This window comes from Cygnus atratus, chromosome 2 (genome assembly GCF_013377495.2).
Source record: "Cygnus atratus isolate AKBS03 ecotype Queensland, Australia chromosome 2, CAtr_DNAZoo_HiC_assembly, whole genome shotgun sequence".
Classification (NCBI taxonomy): domain Eukaryota; kingdom Metazoa; phylum Chordata; class Aves; order Anseriformes; family Anatidae; genus Cygnus; species Cygnus atratus.
In genome coordinates, this window is record NC_066363.1 from 122,370,456 (window position 1) to 122,395,411 (window position 24,956).

Sequence of the window (24,956 nt, forward strand, 5' to 3'; positions counted from 1 at the left end):
ATTTCATAAACTTTCCCCTTTAGACAGTTGGAAGATTTAAGTGAAACACACTGCAATATAAGTTATTTTGTTAAAAAAAAGTTCATTAATTAAAAACTCTTGGGAATATGGGAATGCTATCTTTGTATATTTATATTTGATTAAAAAGTAAAAAACATTCATACAAATTGGGAACCTAAGCCTTATTCAGAAATGACTTCAGCACTCGGAAGCTCTTGACTTACTTTTTAACATTTAAAATAATTTAAACCAAATGTTTTGTGAACAGCTGAATGCACGAGCAAATGTTAACTAAGCACTACTGTAGCAAAAACCATACAAATACTTGTATCAAAATCATGCATCTACAAGGTACATTCAGAAACAAGTTTTTCTTTTCTTCTTTTACTTTATTCCTACCACTTTTCAATCCTATTATACTCTATAATATTTAAAAAGTGTCTTGCCATAGAATTCTGATATTATCATAGCTTTTGATTTCTTCCCAATAAACTTCACAGAGAATAATACAAAGAGAGTTCAGTTAACTTTTTACTTCCCCGTCTTCGAGGAAATTCCTGTCCATCCCCTTTACTATAGGCAGACAACTGCTACTCCTGGATGTGCATACAATACACCTTAATTTTACATTCAGCACAAGGCATAATGAGGATTAACTTGATTTGATACGAGAAATTAAATACGGTGACTTTGAAAGTCATTCACCTCTTCAATTACATCATGAAATCCAGATAGTCAATTAAATTGAAAGAAATGGAAAAAAACAGTTACATACTACGGAATAACTAGGAGGATATTATCACTCTAATAGGATATTAATGAAAGCATTGTTCAGGACTTGCTAAAAAATGTTTTTACACACATGACAAGAAATGAGATGTATCCATCTGTCAGTATGCCATCAGAAATACTGGATTTTAAAAAGAGCAATAACACAGCTCCAGATGAGAGAGAATAGTTTATATATTTATATTTCTATTATTTTACCAACTCAAAACACTTAGGATAAACACATTACAGGATAATAAACCATGATAGATCATGCTACTTAACCACCCAGTTTACCAGGGGGTATCTTTTCCCTTATCAGCAACCCTAATAATCCCACCTGACCTCTTATCTCTTATTCCCTCTAGGATACTCAGTGACCCTCTTCTGCCCATCTCTGACATTTCCCTTATTTCTGTAAGTTCTGTTATATCACAGCAAGAACAAGGTATGAGCTTATCACTCTAAAACCTGCTCCTGTCTCCCATTTCTTGACCACTTCTGTATTACTGAAGCTCACACAATATATTAGGTATTGTTGTCTCTATTTACGTATCATTTCTCCAAATTCTCCTAGGTTTCTTCCGATCTGTATTCTGCCAAATTAGCTGTCATCGGTTTCAATAAAGTCTCTACAATGATCTTTTTGTACTCCAGATTCTCCTTTTAGGTAGCTGCTTTTGAAATTCAACAAAATATGATCTTCTTAGTTCTGAACATCTTGTTTCTCAGTTCTCACCATGCTGAACCAAGAATTTGTTTCAGCATCAGCTACAGCACATACTGCTTTGTTCTCTCCACACCGATCTCTTCCTTACTTTGATGGTACAAATGGTTTCAATTATGCCATTTCTGACAAAGGTTTAAAAACATGGTCTATCTCAAAGACAGGGATACAATAGTTAATCTCCAGACTATTTAGTCATCAACTTAAACGAGTCATAGCCCAAACTGAAAATTTATTGGTAGCTCTTCAAATCACTCTCATCCTTAACTCAAATTCTCTGTTTTGATCAAAACAAGTCTAGATAAAAATTATAGACAAAACTGTTTTAAACAGTCTCTCTAGATTAGAGCTACTATCATAGTGTCATAGTATGTGCCAGGTATTCCCAAGAAAGTTTCTACTACACAAAATCAATTTATTTTTCACATTCCAATAAGCCTAGATTTTTGTGAATGAATGTGAAACAATAACCCAAGTCACAACTAAAATGTATTTCATATCTTGTAGTCATTACATGTAAGCCAATTAACAGAATAACTGTATAATATAGTGGAACTTACACATATATAATTTTAAGCACTAGAAACTGCATTATGACTTTCAGTAAGTATATGAAATTTTCAGTATCTTTTCAAAAGCCAATCTTATCAATTTTCTTTACTTCTTAGAAACAATTGGGTTATGATATATTTTCAGTTACTGAGAATGTGAAAAAGTCACTTAAAAATGTAAATGTTCAATATTAAAATTGTATTCTGGTATCCTGCTTTTATTTACATTTTGCTTTCCTTATTGGTATTTCTTCTTGAGATTTCCAAAACAGCAACTGGATCCAAGATTCTGTACGTTCATTGAGATATGACAAGAAGAAATGTAGCAATGTGGGAAATATAAAGATGTTCTTTTGGGGACTTATTTTTTTAATTACAGTTCTTTATTCAACTATATTTTAATATTGAAATACAGAACTGTTTATAGTCTTAAAAATTCAGGGAAGTTTCTTTTGAAGCACAGAACTGAATAGACACAACACCTTTCTTAGGCTTTTAATTTAGATTACGGATCATAAAATAGAATATTTTCCATGGCTAGTAGGTATCTTTAACAAAGGCAAGATATGTCCGTGAAGTCAGAGTAATTTCTTATCCATTTTAAGTTACAAATATAAATTACATGTAGTGAGCAAAACTGAGGCCAAATTAGTTGCCTAGTAGCTAATAGTCCAAAAGAAGACACACAAAACAATAATAAAAGACAGAGCTTAGAGTAACGCATATTCCTATCACATACTACCACCTAAAAATAAAAATTACTTCTGCTTACTAGATTTCCTTCTCTTTGTAGATTTTACTTTCAAATGTATTTTTAAAAATTTGAATAATTAACTTGGAAATTAATAAGATTAGTTAGTAGCTGAGACAAATATTTATCCCCCACAGTTAATATATACTGCACTTTGGAAAAAATAATGACACTAGAAAGACAAATATATTCTTCTGTGTTTTATTGCAGCCAAACATTAAAACAGATGAAATATACATTTTTCTTAATAGTCCTCTTGACCTTGCGCAGCCTGGCATATTTTTGTAAACATGAAGCACATAAAAATCACATACCCAGTTACAAAATACTTGAAATTTGATCACAGCATAATATACTCTCACAGTCCGGTTAGTCTACAAGTAGGCTGCCACTGTTATATAAAAAGTCCTCCATCCACCGTTCTAAAATTATTCCCAAACTTCATCACAAAATATGGCTTTGTAAAAATTATTGCTCTGCAATTCACAATCACAGGTAAATTTATGAGTATATCCCATCCCAAACCACATCACAGTCTAAGAGTATTATTGCTTTCTTGAAAGTCTCAACAGATCACTTTTAACATCTTCTATGTTTATGAATCATATGTAACACTCATTTATGTGAAGTCTTACTGAAGTCCCCCACAAAAAAAAAAAAGCCAGAGTATATGATGTCCCTTTATCTAGAATTGTAAGCAACTGAAAACCTGACTTCAAATGACGTGTTACAGAAATTTAAAATCTCCGTCAACCAAAAGGCAACCGCTGTTAGCTTTACAAATTGATTTTAAACATTTGTTTCTTCCAAGCTCTCACATTAGACTTAGCAATTTTTTAAAACCACAGCAATTATTCCTGAGCCAAAAAGGAGCACATGCAAAATACCAAAGAATAAAGTGTGTCTTTGTAATTGTGGAACAGCAGCATGGAACAGGTAAAGAGTACACCTCTAGAATTAAAATTCTAAATCACTCAGTCATGTACCGTTTACAAGAGCATTTACAATTGTAGATTTTAAATTTTGATATCCTATTTTTCCTAAGGTTGAATTTATTTATTTAGATTTACAAATTCAGTATTTATGCAAATTTAACTTTTTTTTTTTTTAGTAGTTCACTGAATACAGTTTCCTAAATCCAGCTTTAAAAATCATTATATTGGTAGAATAAGTATGATAATTTTCCTGAAATCAACCTTATTCTGGTGATTCTGCTTTGTTTCAATTTACACTGACTACCTGCTGGGCTATTGTGTAGTTTCTAGAAAATTTTGCTTCAAAACCAAATGTACATAAATAAAAAGTTCTAATGCACACACTAAAGATTTCTGAAAAAAAAGTAATTTAGTAATCTGCCCTTTTACTACTGTGAATTAAACATACATAGTTTGTATATTGTTAGACTATTTTCAATCACCTGAAAATCACTTAGTGTATCTGTTGACATAACGTCAGTGCAAAGAGATACAAGTCAAAAACTTCACAGCACAGTGTGCCTGATTAGTGTTTCCAATAAAATGCATTTAGTCTGTATGCTATATCAGCAGTTATCAAACATTTAAAAATTCATAATATTGTTTCATCAAACTGCTCTGTACACACTGTATGAATCCACAACAAAAGATATATATTAAAATCTGAAAAAATGTACTTGCTGCTACTTTATAAATAGAATATTAACAATTGTTTGAACAGCACATATGAAATGTAGTTCAAAGTCGCAACTCTGTCATGAACACAGAAGAAAAATAAAACTAATGAATTCACTAAACTTGACCCCCCAGAAAAAAAAAATCAGACAGGAATGTAAATTAAACATCCAAGTGTTAAAAAAAAAAAAAGCTTACTAAAATGACAGTTGGCTACAACCCATTTACAATATCTTAGTGTTTGCTCCCCAAACCCTGAACTGCTCAGAAATTATATCATAAGATCTATTACAACCATCTGCTCTCCCCTTTGTAGCGTATGGTTAGGGCTGGTCCTCCTGATGTAGGGACTTTCTTTTGAAGCTTTAAGTATCTGAAAAAATAAGGGGAAATCTATATTAAAGGACCAACCGAAACACAACTTACACTAAAACAAAATTAATCATCTTAACAGCTAAAAAATGCAACTTTGTACTAGACTTTTAAGAAAGCTATAATTTCTAGGAGTTATCATAATGAATATATACAAAGTTGCTGTAGAAGGTGGGAAACGTACAGTTTCAAATATTATCTATGCAATAATTTATGTACTCTTTCTTGAGCATATGGCACTTCATTCACCTTGTGAGGTGGCCCAGATTTCTTTTACAAATGCATTTTTTTCTTCCCCTTTTTAACATCAAGGACACATACAATGGAAAAGGGGAGCCAGGGAATGCAGGGAACGAGGAAGGGTCAAAGTTTTGAAGTGGAAACTTCTCTACACATAATGGATTTCAGCAAGTTGTGCTAATGCAGGGTTATGAAAGTGTCAAGGGTACAAGACAAAAGCGGGAAAAAAACATACATTTTAAATTTGAACATACAGAAGAGGGATAAAAAAAGAGTAAAATATCCCCCCGAAAATGTAATATGTCTCCCTTTGAATATATCCTAACAAATACCATGCTATCACAACCACTGCAATTTACATGCCTATGCAAAATGGGATTAATCAGAAATCCTATATCAGCAATATTTCAAAAGCTAGCTTATTATACCATTCAAGTGTATTAGTTTGTAAATATAAATTGCAGTTAAACTAGTCTACTGTTGACAAGTAATACCAGTAATAATTTTAGCAGTAAATTTGGGAAATTGGAAAACAGCACATACAGATATGTAAAGCTGCAGTTGCCTACCATTAATTTTTTTTTTGGTAATATTCCCTGGAGTCAGTAAAAATAAAATAAATAAATAAATAAAAACTTTTGGCTCGCACTCCAGCATATTCAAATCCCACACTCAATTTCCTTCCACCGAAGATGTGAGAATGCATCTTACAACTAAATTCATCTTTTGAACTAACTCCTGTTCTCTTTCCAGAACAAGTAAGCTCCCGTGTTTCAGATAAAAATCAAGCAATTGTTTCTAACATATACAAACTGTGCACCAAACGAAGTTCCATGTATTTACATTAACTGAGAATAAGGAGTCTATAGTGACCTTTCTAAGTATCTTTAAAACACCAGAAGCTATGTTCATTACAAAGAGTTATATATACACATCTTTCACACATTTGCAGAGCGCATATGTGTATATTGGTATTCTTCATTCATACGAGAGTACTTAATTGTCTCTAGTACAATCAACTTTAATATTATTATTGCTGAATTAACAGGAAATAGTTACTTAGAGTAACTGATGAAATTAAATCACATGAGAAAGGAAGTCTGACAACAACAAAAACATACTGAATCCTGTATCAAAAAATATATAAAAATAATTTGACTTCCTAGTAAATATGAATTTAGTCCTCTAAGAGGAAAATACTATGAGAATAATGTTTCCTCCAATCTTTCTCATCTAAAGAAGGCAGGAAAACATACTTAATAATAGAAAAATTCCATAACTGTAATGATTGCATTCCTGGTTAGTATTTTTTTTAATGCATATCCTGCTTCTTTTCTGAATTGTTAGAGATGCTATATAATTTGAGTCCTACATTGTGCTGATCAGCTTTTTATAAAATGTGATACACAACTGGTTGATGACTCTTCTGCCTTTAAAGTGGTTCTTACTTAACTACAGAAAATACTGTATCTCTTTCAGTATTTTTGTATACTATAGCAGATTTTGTTCTGATTATTTTCATTTTCTGCTTCATAAAGGGAGAAGCACAAGCATCATCTAATACATCTAATAGTTACTCATATTTAGTAACTAAATAAATAGGTTTTGATCAATTCCTTCACTTTTTCCTGTGAGGAAAAAGAAAATGTTCACTTCCTCCAGTGCTGCTATTATTATCTATTTTGAAAATATACACCAGGATAAAGCTATCTTTCCCTTGAATTCTCATCTGTGATTTAAAAAGTGCACTGCACTAATTTGAACATGAATGAAGGAAAAAAAGAATCTAAAAAGAAATTCAAAGGGATGAGAAATATACAGTATTTCACAGTAAAACAAGTAAGTTATTTTTGATCCTAACGGGGTTTGAAACCAGTAAGGATTGTGTAACACGGTAAAGGAAAAGGAGAGTGGCCAACTAGGTTCAACTCCACTATTATATTCAAAAGTCCACTTAGAACTAAAGGAAGCTGCACAAATGGAGTATTTGTAAAACCATCCACTAATGTGTAATACACATAAGATTATTAATATTATTATTGTTTTGTCAAGTTAGGAAATGCACTTACTGCTGCAAAATTGAGTCATAAACTACAGCACAGTGACAGAAATATGGTCCATGAAAAAATTCAAAGATTTCAAGTTGATACCTAGAGTTTGAATTTGGTTTCAAAATAGCATGTCTAAGTCAAGAGCATCTCTATATCCGCATATCAGTATAACTGACGCTATGCAGTAGAATTTTCTACTGCTGAAAATTTCCAGTAGTCTCATAAGAGCCTCTGTGTTAGGCAGCAACATTTCCTGCAAGAAAATAGACGTATCTTTTCTTGTTCTACAGTTCCAAGCAAAAGGACAACAAACCAACTGAATGAACACTATCTTCACTGAACTTCTTGCCAATGTTGTCAAAAGTAACAACTACTTATTCTTACACTGTTTATAACCTTAGTTTAAAATATTTTATACTCATTAAGAAACTGAATATTTTTATTAGGCATCTATCAATGAACACTTACTGCTTTCAATATTTCAACACACAATCACAGAATCATAGAATCATTCAGGTTGGAAAAGACCTTCAAGATCACCTGGTCTAACCACCACCCTACTACCAATGTTGCCCACTAAACCATGTCCCTAAGCACCACATCCGCACCACATCCAACCTTTCCTTAAACATGCCCAGGGATGGTGATGCCATCACTTCCCTGGACAACCCATTCTAATGTCTGACTACTCTTTCTGAGAAGAAATGTCTAATTTCCAACCTAAACTTCCCCTGGCGCAACTCTAGTCCTATCAGTAGTTACTTGTGAGAAGAGACCAACCCCCAGCTCCCCACAAACTCCTCTCAGGTAGTTGTAGAGAGCAGTAAGGTCTCCCCTGAGCCTCCTCTTCTCCAGACTAGACAACCCCACTTCCCTCAGCCGCTCCTCACAGGCCTTGTGTTCCAGGCCCTTCACCAGCTTCGCAGCCCTTCTCTGGACACAATCCAGGGCCTCGATGTCCTTCTTGTAGCGAGGGGCCCAAAGCTGAACACAGTACTCGAGGTGCGGCCTCACCAGAGCAGAGTACAGGGGGACGATCACCTCCCTGGTCCTGCTGGCTACACTATTCCTGATCCAAGCCAGGATGCCGTTGGCCTTCTTGGCCACCTGGGCACACTGCCAGCTCATGTTCAGGCGAGCATCAATCAGCACCCCCAGATCCTTTTCCTCTGCACAGCTTTCCAGCCACTCTCCCCCAAGCCTGTAGCGCTGCATGGGGTTGTTGTGGCCAAAGTGCAGGACCTAGCACTTAGCCACGTTGAACCTTATCCCACTGGCCCCTGCCCATCAACCCATCCTGTCCAGGTCCTCTGCAGGGCCTCCCTACCCTCTGGCAGACTGACACTTCCCCCCAGCTTGGTGTTGTCTGCAAACTTACTGAGGCTGTAGTCAATTCCCTCATCCAAGTCACCAATAAAGACACTAAAGAGGATGGGCCCCAACACCGACCCCCTGGGGAACACCACTGGTGACCGGTTGCCAGCTGAATTTCACTCCATTCACCACCACTCTCTGGGCCCAGCTGTCCAGCCACTTTTTAACCCAGCAAAGAGTGTACCTGTCCAAGCCATGGGCTGCCAGCTTCTCCAGGCGAATACTGTGGGAGACCATGTCAAAGGCCTTGCTGAAGTCTAAGTATACTACGTCAGCAGGCTTTCCGTCATCCACCAGGCAGGTCACCCAGTCATAGAAGGAGATGAGGTTGGTCAGGCAGGACTTGCCTTTCATGAACCTGTGCTGGCTGGGTCTGACAACCCAGGTTGTCCCACATATGCTGTGTGATTGCATTCAAGATGAGCTGTTCCATCACCTTTCCTGGCACCGAGGTCAGGCTGACAGGCCTGTAGTTCCCTGGGTCCTCCTTACGACCCTTCTTATAGAGGGGCATCATATTAGCAAGTCTCCAGTCATCTGGGACCTCTCCAGATGACCATGACAGCTGATAGATGATGGAAAGCAACTCAGCAATCACATCCACCGACTCCCTCAGCACCGTCGGGTGCATCCCATCTGGCCCAATGGACTTGTGACAGTCCAGGTGGAGCAGCAGGTCTCTAACCGTTTCCACCTGAACTATGCAGGGGGAGGGTCTTCTGCTCCCCATAAGTGGTCTGGCTAGTAAAGACAGATGCAAAGAAGGTGTTAAGAACCTCAGCCTTTTCGTTATCCTTAAGTAGTCCAGTAAAGAATGAAGATTCTCTTTGGCCCTCCTCTTGCCATTAATATATTTATAAAAATATTTTTGTTATCCTTAATCATAGTGGCCAGGTTGAATTCGTACTGGGCTTTGGCCTTCCTGATTTTTTCCCTGAATATGCTGGCAACTTCCTTGTATTCTGCCTGAGTTGCCTGCCCCTTCTTTCACTGGACATAACCTCTCTTTTTCTCCCAGACACACAGCAAAAGTTCCCTGTTTGGCCACACCAGTCTTCTTCCCTGACAGCTCATCTTCGGAACATGGGGACAGCTCCTACGCCTTTAAGACTTCCTTCTTGAGTAGTGCCCAGCCTTCCTGGACCCCTCTGCCCTTCAGGATCGAATCCCAAGGGATCCTCCTCCCTACTAGTGTCCTGAACAATTCATAGTCTGCTCTCCGGAAGCCCGGGGTAGCAGTTTTACTGACCCCCCTCCTGACTTCACCAAGAATAGAGAACTCTGCCATGTCATGGTCACTCTGCCCAAGACAACTCCCTACCACCACATCTCCCACTAGGCCTTCTCTGTTCATGAACAGCAGGTCTAGAGGGACACCCCCTCTGGTAGGCTCACTGACCAGCTGAGTCAGGAAGCTGTCTTCCACGCACTCCAGGAACCTCCTAGACTGCTTCCTCAGGGCTAGATTGTATTTCCAGCATATGTCTGGGAAGTTAAAGTCACCCGGAAGACAAGCGCTGGCGACTGAGCAACTTCCGCCAGCTGCTTATAGAACACCTCATCCGTCTCTTCATCCTGGTTTGGCGGTCTGTAACAGACCCTCACCAGATTGTCCGCCTTGTTGGCCAACCCCTGATCCTTAACCACAGGGACTCCACCTTTTCATTCCCAACCCCGATCTCAATAGCATCCCAGCACTCTCTAATATAGAGAGCCACACCATCACCCTTCCTTAGTTGTCTGTCCCTTCCAAAGAGTTTGTAGCCATCCATTGCAGCAATCCAGTTGTGCAAGTGGTCCCACCACGTTTCAGTGATGGCGGCTTGCTCATAGTTTGCCTGCTGCACAATGGCTGCCAGCTCCTCCTGTTGTGTGCACGTGCTGTGTGCATTGGTGTAGATGCACTTGAGACACGCCATTGCCCTCACTCTCAACCCTGGGACTGCTCCTCCAGGTTCATCTCTATCAAGCCTTATTTCCCCTCCACCCCCCTTCATACCTAGTTTAAAGCCCTCTCTCAGACAAAGCACTTACGTATTGATAGAAGTATTTCAGATCACCTCAGTTAAGGTTCAACATGTAAATTAAAACATGAACTAATCTGTATTGGGACATCACACAGATGTCCTGTGTTTTTCAATTCTCAGGCTACTTTTGGCATGTCTAAACATTAAATACAAATTTCCTTCCCCACAAGGAAAGAAAAGTCTCATAGAATTACTGTGAAGTCACCACACCACTTCAGAGCTTCTGCATATCACAGGGATTAACCAATGCACAAAGGTGATTGAAAACTCCTTTGACCAACAACCACACTATACAGGCATTCAGGCTAACGAGAACTAAACAAACAGCACCCGAGGCTCCTTGATTGCAACTGCTGTGATTTCCTGCTGAGAGATAGTACCCCTACTATATTGTTACAAAGAGCAAACAAGCAACTTGTAATACCAAACTCTAAAAAAGCAGACCAAATCTAATATACAGTCTTTAAATGTATAAAGTCTCCTGTCAGAGACATGGATTCATTAGGTAGCTACTCTAAAAACGGTAAACACTATTGTCAAGCAACCAACGGAAAAGCTGGAACTGCTACTGTTCGTAAAATCAGCCATGTCAAGAAAAATGTGATAGCATGACAAAACCAATCTTGTTTACAGACCAATGCCTAAAATATGCGTTACAGTCTAACTCCAATAGATCTGACTGATACACAGACAAGTAACACTAATATCACCACCCATGACCAGTTACCCTACAAAGGAAGCATGCACATAATTTTGACCCAAAACATTTATTTTTACCTTTACAGCTAAAGTATCCAACTCTCTCTGAAATTATTTAAAATTAAGTTTTAATTTAAAACTACTCACAGTTTTATATGGAATACTTCCATATAACTCAATAGCCATCACTAGCATTTATGCAGTACAAGATAAAAATCATTGCTTCAAAAACGGGAAGCAACTTCAAATGACAATAATGATAACCCTTCACCCCTCTCCAAAAATGGTTTGTAGAACTTACCACATAGCTATAAGATATATATATAGAGATATATATATATATATATATATATATATATATATAAACATACATTTTTTAAAAGAACACTTAAGATTAACTTACCCACTGGATTATCATTTGAATAATCCTCAGTTTGAACAGGGATTTCTGTAAATGAAAAGTGCATAAAACTGAAACTGGTGAAACTAAATATTTACAAAAAGCTGCATATTTTCTCTTATGTTCATCATAGTAACCTATTGAGCCTGTTCTGTAATAATACTTTTGCAGAAGTGGGATTTTAATTTTTTCTCAGCTAAATTTTTCCAGGGGAAAGATTAATACTTAAGTAGGCAAGCACTTAATTTTCAGTACTGCACTGTTTCAAAAATCAAACTTCAAAATTATGAAATTGTACTATCCAAAGCACAAATATCCTCCCACTTTCATATGCTATTAGAATATGGGCTTACAAAAAATGACCATATTTAGGAAGTTATAATGTTCCTAGCTGTAACTGTGAAATATTTTACTTGAAAATTCAGTTCTTTTAAATCCAGGATGTACATTTAAATGAAAAATGTCACTAACTGCTATTGCTGCTAATAGACTGAAGGTTGCACATAGCTCCCTATTCATGCACAGGGGGAGCCAGGCTCACTCACTGTAGATGGTAAGAAAAACTGAAGAGAAAAACTGAAATATGCTCTGACTCAGGAATCCTGTAATGTACACTGCTCAAAGCTGGGGTAACATTCCACTTTGCTTCTTATATATAAGCTCTTTTTCCAGAGTATGGAGCACAGAGCAGAGTAAGGAAATCTTCAGCTTCATATGACCTAATATGACCACTATTATTGCTGTAAGTTATTCTGAGCTGGAGCACTCAACTTCTAAAACTGAGCTGTGCTACGTAAGCTTTTAAAATTTGGCATTAAGAAAGCACAGCAAAACAAAAGAGAACAGGCTAGTTTCTAACAACAGTTATGTTTGTCCTTAGAGGAAAAAGCACTGCAGAAAAAGACGATATAAATGCATTTTTATTGTAGAGTTCCTTTCTACAATATTAATCTTTTTTTTTTTCCTTTGCAAATAAGTAGCATATTCATGGGCAATACATGAAATACAAACCTGACTCCTCTGGTTCAGTGGCCAGGTTATCTTCTGTATGTTTATTTTCTACTGTTACAAAGAAAATAAAGGATTTAAGTTACACATAGTATGTTCTCAATTTTGCTTTTACTCCTCATGAACCACCCAGCCCCATTAGTATCAAACAAGGAACAAACAATTTAACAGTAGAACAAAGGCAACTGAATGCATTTCATATTAAAAAATAGCTCTTCACTCTTAATGACTTCTATTACTCCCCTCCAAAAGTGATTTTTGTTGCAATTGTTATTTTTGTACAAACATTAATATTTGTTTCCCATTTAATTATAACAAATTTTCCAAATGGAAAATTTGAAGAAAATATAGCATCAAACCCTATAAGCTGTGCTAAGAATAAACTGTTCAGATCACTTAGCTCTAGCTGACTGAATTAAGGTCATGCTTGAAAAAAATCTTCCTTAACGATACTTTAAATTCTTGAAGCTAATCTTCAAATTACATCTGATTCGGTATTCATCTGAAATTCCCTGGCACCAGCACAACAAACAAAAATTCACAACTTAATCTTTTTGAGCAGTCATCTGGGAAATTAACATTTCTATTCCACAAATTGAAGCTTTAAGTACTTCATGCAGTACATTTTCCTGCAATATTTTTCTACATATAAAAATTATATTAACAGATTTAAATGGACTTATAAAGTGTTTTCTTTCTCTATTTATAAAAACTCATACCTGACATCTTTTTATCAATTTCCAGATCTTCAATAATCTCATCTGTAAGTATAAAAAGATAAAAGTATATAATTAGGTGTTCGTTTTTTTTCCTTCTCCCCTTCTTCATCAGCATCAGAATCTTTCACCAAAACACTAAGATCACAATAAAAAAAGATACCTTGCTCTGTGGCTTCATATACTTCCTCAGGAAGGTCCTCGACAGCTAAAAAAAAAACACATTGAATTCAGAGTAATAATGAAGTCAAGTTCTAAACTGATGAAACTTGCATACAACACCAAAGAACAGAGCTAGCACACAGACATGCTCAACTGTGAACAGAAAATTGCAAAAAGCAAACATGAACTTTTACTAATTTTGAGGGAAAAAAAATACCTTAAATTTTCTTTCCTATTTCACTACACAACTGCTGTATTAGTAGGTATTTCAAAAATCATACCCTCTAAACAAGTGTCATTTGGATTAAAACACAGTAACTTTAAAAAAATTAAAAAACACTCCTTAATCTTTCTGAGCATGTCTTTACTCTTAAAAAGCTTACTCATACTGATTGGCTTTAGCAGTAAATAATAGCACTAAACAACAACCTACATGGCTAAATATTTTTGCACTGCTTACTGCTGTAACACTCCTCCCCCCTCATCTTATCCCTATATACTGTTGTGTCATTATCCCCCCTACATTTATAGGGAAAAAAACAGAAATATTTACACGTACATTTACATATACGGGACATTTAGGGTCGTCCTGGTATTTAATCCAACGTTCTATCTGAACAGAGGCTAGAGCAAGATGGAGTACACAGGATGTAGAATTGCTTTGGAACTTTCATGCAAAACCAGTTGCATATCCATCCTTCCATATAAATAACTACTATGTTTCAGGGTAAAATTCAGAATAGTAGCTATTCTAAAACATTTATTTTAAATAATTCCAACTCTGTATAGCCTTTTTATTTGGATAAAAGTACATCTCTCATTGGTGGATCCTGCTTTCCTTCCTGAAGGACGAGTAAGTTCAACTTAAACTGGGGCTTCTCCATGGAAAAATTAAATATATTTATTTTTACTGTCATTGAATTTGCCACCCTTCAACTCATTGGCTGTCCTCTTAAGCTTATGGTCACACAGGTAATAGAACAGATACTTCCAATTTATCTACCCTACAGCATTTCTTGAATTCATTCTAAATTAAGCACTTGTGTCTTTTTCATTCACTTATCTGAGATGACTTTCAAAAGAGTTGGTATTTGAAGACAAAGTATGGAGAGAGGACCGAAGACTACAATTATTTTAATTGGTTTGGCTAATTAGAAAACAGCACCAGCAAAAAGCATCCACCAAAGCAGAGCCAGTAATGGCAACCTGTAAAATCTGAATTCACTTCCTGCAAGACACCTTTTTTTTGAACTTCCAGAAGTAGGCATTGGTTACAAGGTTATGAGCCAGGCTCATGGCAAGCAGGTTGAGTGTCTAGGCCAAATGACTGTGTTCCAAAAACCTGCAGAAAGCCTCACATGCCCCATTTTGTCTCAGCGCCGCTATCTCAAGATTTAAAGATGAATCTTTGAGGATGGTAATATTAAGGCGAGTCTTAATTCATAGTCAGAAATCTGGCTTGGTAACTATAGACGCTGTAATGAACATTTCCCATAACTGGTATTACACTGTGATTGGAATATAAAATCTGTGTAATCTTCAATATAAATTCACCTTGCCATGTAGATAACAGTCTTCGTGCTAAGTTTACTAAAATATTTCTGATTTTTAAAATTATACTCCAATAACATTTGTTGTAGAGATATTTCACTTTAACTATATACGAAATAAAAACGATTTTCCAATATGCCCCATATACATATATGTAAATGTATACATACACACACACACGTGTGTACATACATGCATCTATAGACTATACCTGTATCTTGAGTCTCAGTCTCCTCTTCATGTTTTGGTTCTGAAAAGAAAAAAAGTGTGGTTGATTTACACGAAGTATCCTAAAAATAATTTAGTTGTTAGGCATCTAATTCATTTCTCTTTTGACAAATGCAAAGCTCTCAAAGTTTTCCTCTACTTTTGGAGCATACTTAGATATATGAACCCTCGCTGGTACCCGTAGGGGGAATTCTATGTATAAAACATATCAAACGTGAACATAATGCTGAAATTTCAGCATTTCTACGCACACAGATGAAGTATTGAAAATAACAAAAATAAAGCTATCATTCTGTACATTATAATTCATCTACGCTCCTATATTTTGAGTAAAGAGCTAGTATAATTTTCATAACTTTGAACAAGAAATAGGTTAAGAATACCCATACTTTAAATAATGTCTGAAGATGGACAAAGTGCTGTCCATTTATTGCCTAAATTCTCAATGCACAGCTGATTGTGATTTTTAAAACTAAAAACTTCAAGGTTCATCCAGTGATCTAGGTAATTTCATTATCTTAACAGTAGTTAACTCATCCAATAAAAGGTTGTTTACATCAGATTTTTAAAAATCCTTTCTACTATTACATGTTTTGTCTTAAAAGATACAAATAATCACTTGGACCCCCCTCCACTCCTTCAAAAATATTCTTACAATATACTTTCAAAAAAATAATCCAGAATTCTTTATTTCTAATCAAAATCTAAAACTTGTTTTCTTTCTCTAGTTTCATTGATACAAACTATATAAAAAAACTTTATAAAAACTATTGAAAGTTGTGCACAATAATTACATAATTGATTTATTTACACTCTTCACTGTGGACAAAAATATGCAAACGTTTCAACTAAGGAACTGTTAGTAATATCTATAGAAGATATGAAGAGACGGTTCCTTTCCACATGCTACGCACACACACACACACACAAAGTGGCTGCAATGTACAATAGGCCTCCAGTTTGTCCCAATGCCATGCAAGGCAGAAGTGAGTATAGGAGCTGTGATCCTATTAGAGGGGGTCTCTGATTTTAATTAAGAATTAAGTCATACAAAGAAAGAGTCAGAAAAGAAACTGAACTACTCTGGCTAACAATTACTTTGGTGCTGCCCTCTCAGCTTTCTGTGAATTCTTGGGAGTATCAAGAATGGAGAAAATACTGTCAGAGGGTTTGCCACAAGAGGAGAAACACATCTGACAGACACTGAGAAGATGCACTGACTCTAGAATAGAGAAGCATATACTTCTGCCGATTTCTCTGACGTTTGCATCTGAAGCTTTAAAATGACTATTTTTGTGGAACTGAACTTCTGCTGTTCTTAGAGCTAATGTCAAAAACATAAGCTTTACATTTGAGAGAAAGAACTTCTGATCTCCATGACGGCTTCCATCCCGTCTTTGGCTTTTTTTTTCTAGCACAGGTGCTAGAAACTCCGTTCTCCAGGAAATGAGCAAACGTTTCATTTTCCATCCAACTGAAAGTGTGTTTTCATGAGAAGGGTTGAAAGGTGCAAAGGAAGATGGGCCAGGAGACAACAGGGATGAAAACTAGGTACTACTGTAATGCTGTCTAGTGTACATTTGTGAACTCCCATTTGCTCAAAATGGGCAGTCTGTGCTTTTTATGCCACAAAGGCACGAAGAGTGATAAAGGGGACTGGTACGGGAATGTAAACTATACGTATACTCTACACTTGTTCCAGTGTTAAAGACTGATCAATTGCTCAGATACACAGGGGATTTGAACTTCAAAAATCCCTTATCACAGAAGTTATAAAATACTGTGACAGCACGGAAAATTTTAAGACAAAACAATTTCACTTTCACAGTACTTAAAGATTTTCAGAACAATATGATGGTAAAATAAGGGTTATATTTAGTGAAATGACTATCATAACAGTTCTCATACCATGTTCTTCATTATAATCCCCATGAACTCTATCCTCTGTTTAGAAGGGGAAAAATTCAGTATTAAAATCCATATAATTTTAAAGATAATACTTGCACACAAATAATGCAGCGTCAAGTTTATTCTGGAAAAATACTCAAATCTATAGTATTTTATACTGTATTACAGTTCGTAATACTAAGAGTTGATTAAATCCTAAGATTTTTAAAAGATTCAGTGGAAAAAAGTGATTTTCTGGCATCACAAAGTAGACTTAAAGATTCATCACTATCATTAGGGCTTTTTTATACAAGTCATGAAAATATCTACAAATGACCTACAATTCATAATGAAAATACTCATAAATCATTTTTATATACAGCAAAATTTTACACAACTGTATTTTGTAATGCCTTTTTTTTCTCCCTAGAGATATGACATTTTTCCTGACATTTATACAAACTATCTTCAAAGTCCTTGGCAAATCCAAGTTGTTTTTTTTACCCACAGAAACATTTCTATGCAATTTAAAATACAAACGCACACTCTCCTAGATGTTTAACCCTCAAAATATTTTTCTGTCCACTTGCCTCACATTACAAAGAAGTAATATTCATGTAGTTCTTTGTATTTTTTCAGAATGTAAATAACGATGTAATGACTTTAAACCAATAAACTTATGAAACTGATACTGTATACGACCTCCATTTGGGGGGGGAGGAGAGCAGGGAGACTTGTTTGGGAGACAAAATTCAACCAAAGTTCTACAAAAGACTTTGCATTGTACCTGTGTAATGTTCAACAGCATCTTCTAACATCAGTTCAGCGTCACCTTACATAAAAATATTTAATATTTTAAGTTCTAATCAAGTTTTCATGCAACAGCTAAATAGCACAGAAAAAGTTAAAAGGTTACATATTATTTACCTCAAGAATAAGAGAACTAGGCATATCTGAATTAATATAACAACATTTTGTTTGAAAGTGACAGATTGTCAAACACATCCAGGAGCTACATCACCATATAATAAGTTTAGGCATATTTTCATTTAGGCCTAGGATTATGAATAGAGTAAGTCTTTGACAACCTGTTGATTAGGCTGGAAAACTACTCCAGTAAACAGTTGTGCAAGTATTTGTGGCATGTTCTATTTACAATTGTAACAGTAACATAGCTGCAAAATCAATACTGCAAAAATCAGGTTTATTTGAAACTGCTTGAAAAAACTGTTTATCAAAACTGAATTAACAGCAAACATGATACATTACTTTGAAGCCTGTTTAAAAAAGCACAATTGATTATATTACAATCTAAAGTTAAGAAAATTTACAAACCTGGAGCTTCTGGATCACTTACTGTCTTCTCTACATCCATATCATAATCATATGAAACTGTAAATACGAATATATATATATATACACTTAATATTGCATTATTTTAACTTGCATGAACATGTCTTCCAATAGCTAAGTGCAACTCTCCAGTTGAGAACTATTAAATGACAGCTATACATTTGCAACTAAACACACAGCAATCTAGTGGAAGGTGCTGGATTACCCTCCCTTCCAGTCCTGTGATATACCCTTAGTATGAAAACTAGGTACATGAGAGCTGTAAGTCTGCATGAACATTTTTAACAGCTCTAATATGAACCAAAAATATCATCTTTCCCCCATTCTAAAAGTCCTAAAGTAGTTTCTTTACTTAGTGTTGGTGCTGGTCTGCAGAGGACAACCACTGCCAATAAGAGCCAGAAACACAAACCTTGAGAAATATTCAATTCTGGCATCATAGACATTGAACTTTTTTTTTTTCCATTGAATTGCTAATTCTGTGACTACAACTCTTCGAGATGTTATTACTATACTCAGTATGACACATCAGACAACACATGGTCCTGAAGGTAAAATAACTTATCCTCGTACTTTGGAAGTATAGCAGCATGGATTCCAAACTGGTAGCTGGAAAGCAGAAACTTCGCACAAAGGTAGGGATAAGTTTTTTTTTTTGCTGTATCAAATAAAAATATTTCGTTCTCATATTTGGCATTAAAAAAAAAGACCGAAGTCCAGAACTGGCTTATTATCTTTGGCTCAATGCTTAGTCCAAACTGAAATCCAGGTCTGATGTAAATGGAAGAGGCTGCCTGTACTATAAAGAAGCATTATTACTAGCCAGATAAAAACACTTCTCAGACAGCAGGGAAAATGTAATATCCATCTGATGTTTCTCAATAGATGGACTAACGGGTAAAATAAGTCAACACCATTCTGTAAGGTATCAAACACAGGATGAAGATGACTAGAGGCTAACTGGATGTACTTGCATGCAAAATTTCCTAAAGCTTTAAAGATGAATTAAGGGTGTACACTAGGAGGACACTATAAGAATAATTCCATATTAAGTCCTTCGAGCTGACTGACTCTCTGATAGCATAATGGGCCATAAAATATTAAATAGTCTTGAAGGCGAGGTTACAAACTGTCTGCTTCTGAAAGATGCCAGGTTCTATGTGACAACACAAGTTCCAGACTATTAACAAAACTATAGGCTAGAACCTCAGCATTGTAGAATGTAAGACAGGAATAAGAGCAATAAACCTTATTCTCACTTTCTTACACTGTACAACCACAGATCTCTCACCTATCCAGATTGCAAACACATGCAACAGCCAGAAACTCAAAGTACAAATTATATTTTTGCACTACCAGAAAGCAAAGTTTCCATATATACCATCCCCTACTCTTTAAGAACTATTTGCCATAGCAATTATGATATATTCACCTCAGAGTAAATATATACAAGACAGGAACAGATAAACATTTTCAAAATGATACATTACTAAACTAGTTTAGCTTTTTCACCTCATTTTCAGTATAAAACTAATATTACTGGGTTTGGAAAAATAAAATTATACCTGGAACTTCAAATGTTTCAGGCTGTGTTGCTCCAAGATCATCTGCTACAGGATCAGCATCTGAGAAATTGAGAAATAAGCATAAATTAAATATTTTAGCTTTTTTTTTTAAACAGTACATGGCACTGCAAATGCTGTAAAAGAATATTATATAGTCAAATTTCTAAGCAGAAATTCTAAGCAAATTTATTCTAATGCCAGAGATATTCAAATAGGCTGAAAGAATAAAATTTATATATGTAATATTGAGAAGACATATACTCAATACACATTTGCTCAAAAAAGATGACTGTCCCTGCAGAAATTTTTCTCCCAAATTCAAGTCTGCTGTTGGAAAACTCACCTCCGTGAAAGTCTAAAGGAAAATAGAATATATTCACTTTGCCTTGTCATTATTTAAAATCTTTAAAATGACTGGAATTTGAATATTTCATCTATTCCCCTAATTTAGCTTGCACCATAGAGGAATAGAAGAGACACAGGAAAAAGGAGGTATAACAGACCTAGACAAAAAGAATTACTTCAGTTGTGAAGAAAGAATATCGCTTACTTCAAGCAACTTTTGGACACTTGTTTTGGAAACATTTTGGATGACGTTGATTACATGAGTTTTTCAGAATAACGTCTTAAACGATACACAAAATTTTCAGTACTTTGGACAAAAGCATTCAGAAATACTTTTCTCTAGTTCCAATTAGACAATATGATTCTGATCTAATATTTTGATTACAATTTTTTTATCATCCTGTCAATACCTCAAGGCAATTGGATAAGAGTATCTTTACATGATTCTTAGCAGTACTTGGATGATGATTATTATTATTATTATACAAGTTCTTAGCAGTACTTGGATTATTGTTCACTTATTCTCTTGAAGAGCTGTATTATCAGTATATTGAGAATAAGTCTGTCTACAAAAAACAGTGCTATCAAACTCTTAAAATTTAGTTAAAAAAAATCTAGAAAGTCCAGAAGCACGTTCCATAGATATGATTCAAGCCCCTCTATTTTGAGGAGAAATGTGTAGCTAGAACCCAGATTAATTCAGTTGTTTGAAAACCACACTGCAGCAAGTACATAATTTACAGTCACCTGGATTCCACAACTCGTGGCATTTTAATATCCCATTTTGATTTAAAAAATATTTATTTGCTAAATAATGCTTGCAGTAGTTGACATTTGCTAAGTTTCCATGGCAAGCAGAAATTAAAGAGTCACTTTTTTTAAACAAGAAGGGTTTCCATTTGTCTGTCCACATTTTTGTCAACATTTAATTTTAAATATATTTAGTCATTCAGATACCTTTCTGAAATGAGTCTGGTGTCTCATAGTCCTCTGTCACTTCATTCTCTAATTCTCCGAGCAATTCATCTGTTGCAGGAGCTTCAAATGTTTCTCCATATGTTTCTTCCTTCTCTTGCCACTGTTCATTTACGCTTTCATCTACATCTTCATGTCTCTCTCCTAATTGAGAATACAGATCATTAGAGAATACGCAATCATTGGTAAATTCTGCTACAAGCAAATACTCAGCTTTCAACACACTGTGTTTTTCAAGTACTCCCAACAGAGAGGGGAACAAACGACTTGTCTGACCCTTACCATAGTATAAAACTAAAGTATCTGCACTGACTCACCAGTGCCTTCATTAGTCACAAAGGGAAAACACGGTAAAAAACAAACAACTGTTTGACCATTCTTGCACTTTACAAAGCGTTTCAAGGAAATTCTTGTTAACTGACTGATTTGAGCTACTGCTGCCAAATGCCTCTGAAAAAAAGGGCCACAAGTCCAGGATTTGAATTTTTCAATTTTTTTTTTTGAAATTACTAAGTATTTGCTTAGAATGTTCTGTGCAGGCAAAAGTACTTTGAGTGCACACCAAAAACAGACTATGAAATTTCTCTTGCTTATGTCAAAATTTATAAATTCTTCAGTGATTTTTAAGTGTTAATGCATTACCAGGCTCAGAATGGACAGCTTCATGAAGAACAGGCTGAATATCCTCTTCCAATTCTACATCAGCATTCTTGTGCTCTAAAAGGATTATAAATTGCAATGAAGGTAAGTGCAAAAATCTAAACACTAGCTCAAGGCTTGCAGCTTTTAGTAGTCTCCATAAATTCTTTACTCCATTCCATGAAGTTCTCTAGAAATTTACTTGGTGAATCTCTGCAACTCATGTAATTATAAATACAATTTGGTTTTGTTTACTGTCCAACACAGAACATGTTGCATCATTACATTAAATCATTCTGAAGACCAATCAGAAGAATTTATCTACAGTGGATCTTCTGCATGTAACTTTTTCTTAGTGGCAGTAACACTAATAATTTTAGGTACCTAACCAAACCACAAATTCTCTTTGGAGTAATTACTTTACTGATACTTTCCTCCATTACTTTCCTACAATTTAGACTGCAGCACTAACTTGTCATTTTTGACAACAGAATGTCATTTACAGAAGAGGGGTTTTATTCGTTTTAGAAATAGGGAAAATAAACACTAACATTACAATAGCAAGGTCTCCTCCTGGCAATTCATAGTAGAATAAATCCAAAACTGATTTCAGGGACAAGTCATCATCATATAAAACACGAGCTCAGGACATAACAGGAATTCGTACTAGGAGTTGCCTTCGTATAAATGTCCTGAAATTAACATTGAGAAACTGGCAAAAAAATGATTCTGTTGCATTTTCAAATGAAGTACTAAAATGTATGTAAAAAAGTTACGAAAAATGAAAAGGAAATTACATAATATACATTATAATAACTTAAGTAAACTAATTCAAATTCTATATTCTATTTTATTAACCATATGCTCCACATTTGTGGGTTATTGTGTCAGGTACACAAACAGGTAATCATCAAGTAGGATAAGCCTTTTCCATGAACTGGAAAAAGATATGTTTTGAGTAATATTAAAATGCAAATTGTTTCTCTGAAAGCTGGCACATAAAAAATATTTTCTCTTGAATTCGTCTTGAACCCAATAAATTTTAATACTTTTAAAGTGTATTTTAACATTTTTTTTTTCAGAACTAAAAGCTATACTTACTGTGTTTTTTATATACTACTGTTTTAGTAGAAAAGTGAATATTCAAATAAGCTTATCAAATGATTTAAATTTTTTGGTTTAACTTAAAATAATACAGAAATGCAAAATTACTGGAATTGAAAAAAAAACTTTTCTATTATCAGATAACTTCAGAAACTGAGAAAAGTTCTACTACTCAAACTACAAAATAAAAGTCATATTTAAAAGGAATGGCTGCTGTACAGCTACATTTATGTTTTTCCTTTTTTTCTCCACCAAATAGGAGAATGATTTTACAATTTTTTATATCTAGCATTATTCTATAATACCTATTATTATTCTTAGGTGGAGAATCTGCTGTTATTCTGACTGTGTATACTGCTGCTTATGTATCAAAACCACAACCGTACACCCACAGAAAATTATTCTGCTGTGATGTAGTTCCATGAGAACTGACAAGAGTGCCTTCTATAAACTTTTAATGGTCGGTGATTTATATAAAGCTATTAACAGTCACTCCAGTTAAATGTTATAGTGTATAAACACAAAGTGATAAAAGATTTAATATTCTAACCAAAGAAATAAGAAAATTAATTTGCATGCTGAGAAACAGAATTATAATTCAAATGAAATATCATTTCTTGTTTCTTCTGTGGTTTATGAGAAACCTTACCTGATTTGGCAAATGACTGTTCATCAGGCTGAATGGTCTCCTCGGATTCTGGTGATGTTGACTGTTCTGGGACAGATCTTTCTTTTAGGCCTGCATTTTTCAGTTATAAAGTTAACTTTAGGCTTTTCTGATTTGATTCAAATATAAATTAAGAAAGTTGTTTCACATATATCAGCGACAACTAAAGTTAAAATTAACAATAAATACTTCACTTCAAAGAATCAATTGTAACTACAGGGCTGTCCTGATATATAACATACACAAAGACTGAAGTGTACTGAGATAGTAATTAAGCATATGTTTTGAAGACAGACACACAACGGGGAAAAAACTGGACACAAATTTAAGCATCTGTCTTTAATTCATTGTAACTGAACAAATTACTGTGCTATTCTCAAGTTCCATTCCGTTTCCAGAAGATAATCAGGCAGCAGATTTTTCTCACTATTTTTCTATTTGGGAAAAAGTGCTTCACGTAATCACTTTTCTATTTTATGAATAACCAATTTTAAATGTGCACTGCTTATAATATGTTTTCTTAAGTTAAATCTTAGAAGATCATATAAATAGAACTGTAGTCTCTTCAAAATTGGGTAATTTCTTCTGACACCTAAGTTATCGCAGATGGAGTTCCACCACTAAGTTGCTTACTATCAATGCCACTGAGTCTTGCTAGACCAGAAGGCCATGGAGAGGGAAAAAAAAAAAAAACAATCAATAACAGCAAGGACCAATATCAAGGTAAGAGAGAAAGAGAGAAAGATCATTCGTATCCTTTTTAGACAAACACCTGTTCAGGATTGAGCAGGTCATTAATCATGATTTACTGTCCTAGTTACAGGAAGTACATTGAAATGCTTGAAAGATTATGCCACTTCTCAAGAGATTATACCAAGAAAGAATGTATTGGTATTAGCCTAATCACCCACTCAACCATCGTTTACGAAGGATTCAAGCAAGAAAGGTTCAGACTAGATCTAATAAAAAAACTTTTTGCCCCCATGAGGACAGTCAACTCAGCAGGCTGCAAAGAGGTTGTGCATTCACATGGTGGAGGTTTTAAGTACCACACTGGGCAACACCCAGAGCAACCTGGTCTTATCTCTTATATGAGCTGATCCTATTTTTGAGCAAGAATAACAGAATAAGGACCTGCTAAAGTCCC

The 24,956-nt window shown here is 35.1% G+C and overlaps 1 protein-coding gene across 6 annotated transcripts in view; it reads right to left on the minus strand.

The window, feature by feature from the left end:
- The window catches only part of ASPH (aspartate beta-hydroxylase), a 116,714-nt gene that overhangs the window by 53,848 nt on the left and 37,910 nt on the right, over positions 1 to 24,956 (minus strand). For 2 of the 6 annotated variants that reach the window (XM_035553208.2, XM_035553203.2), the window contains 11 exons: positions 23,792 to 23,881; positions 22,042 to 22,116; positions 21,382 to 21,543; positions 20,080 to 20,139; positions 18,497 to 18,553; positions 17,949 to 17,993; positions 15,258 to 15,296; positions 13,497 to 13,541; positions 13,337 to 13,378; positions 12,621 to 12,671; positions 11,613 to 11,657 (listed from right to left, as the gene is read on the minus strand). In XM_035553208.2, coding sequence (XP_035409101.1) covers positions 11,613 to 11,657; positions 12,621 to 12,671; positions 13,337 to 13,378; positions 13,497 to 13,541; positions 15,258 to 15,296; positions 17,949 to 17,993; positions 18,497 to 18,553; positions 20,080 to 20,139; positions 21,382 to 21,543; positions 22,042 to 22,116; positions 23,792 to 23,881 — 711 coding nt within the window. Of the gene's footprint in view, positions 1 to 11,612; positions 11,658 to 12,620; positions 12,672 to 13,336; positions 13,379 to 13,496; positions 13,542 to 15,257; positions 15,297 to 17,182; positions 17,219 to 17,948; positions 17,994 to 18,496; positions 18,554 to 20,079; positions 20,140 to 21,381; positions 21,544 to 22,041; positions 22,117 to 23,791; positions 23,882 to 24,956 lie in introns of all 6 variants that reach the window. The other 4 variants (XM_035553205.2, XM_035553210.2, XM_035553215.2 and 1 more) reach the window with 4 other exon arrangements.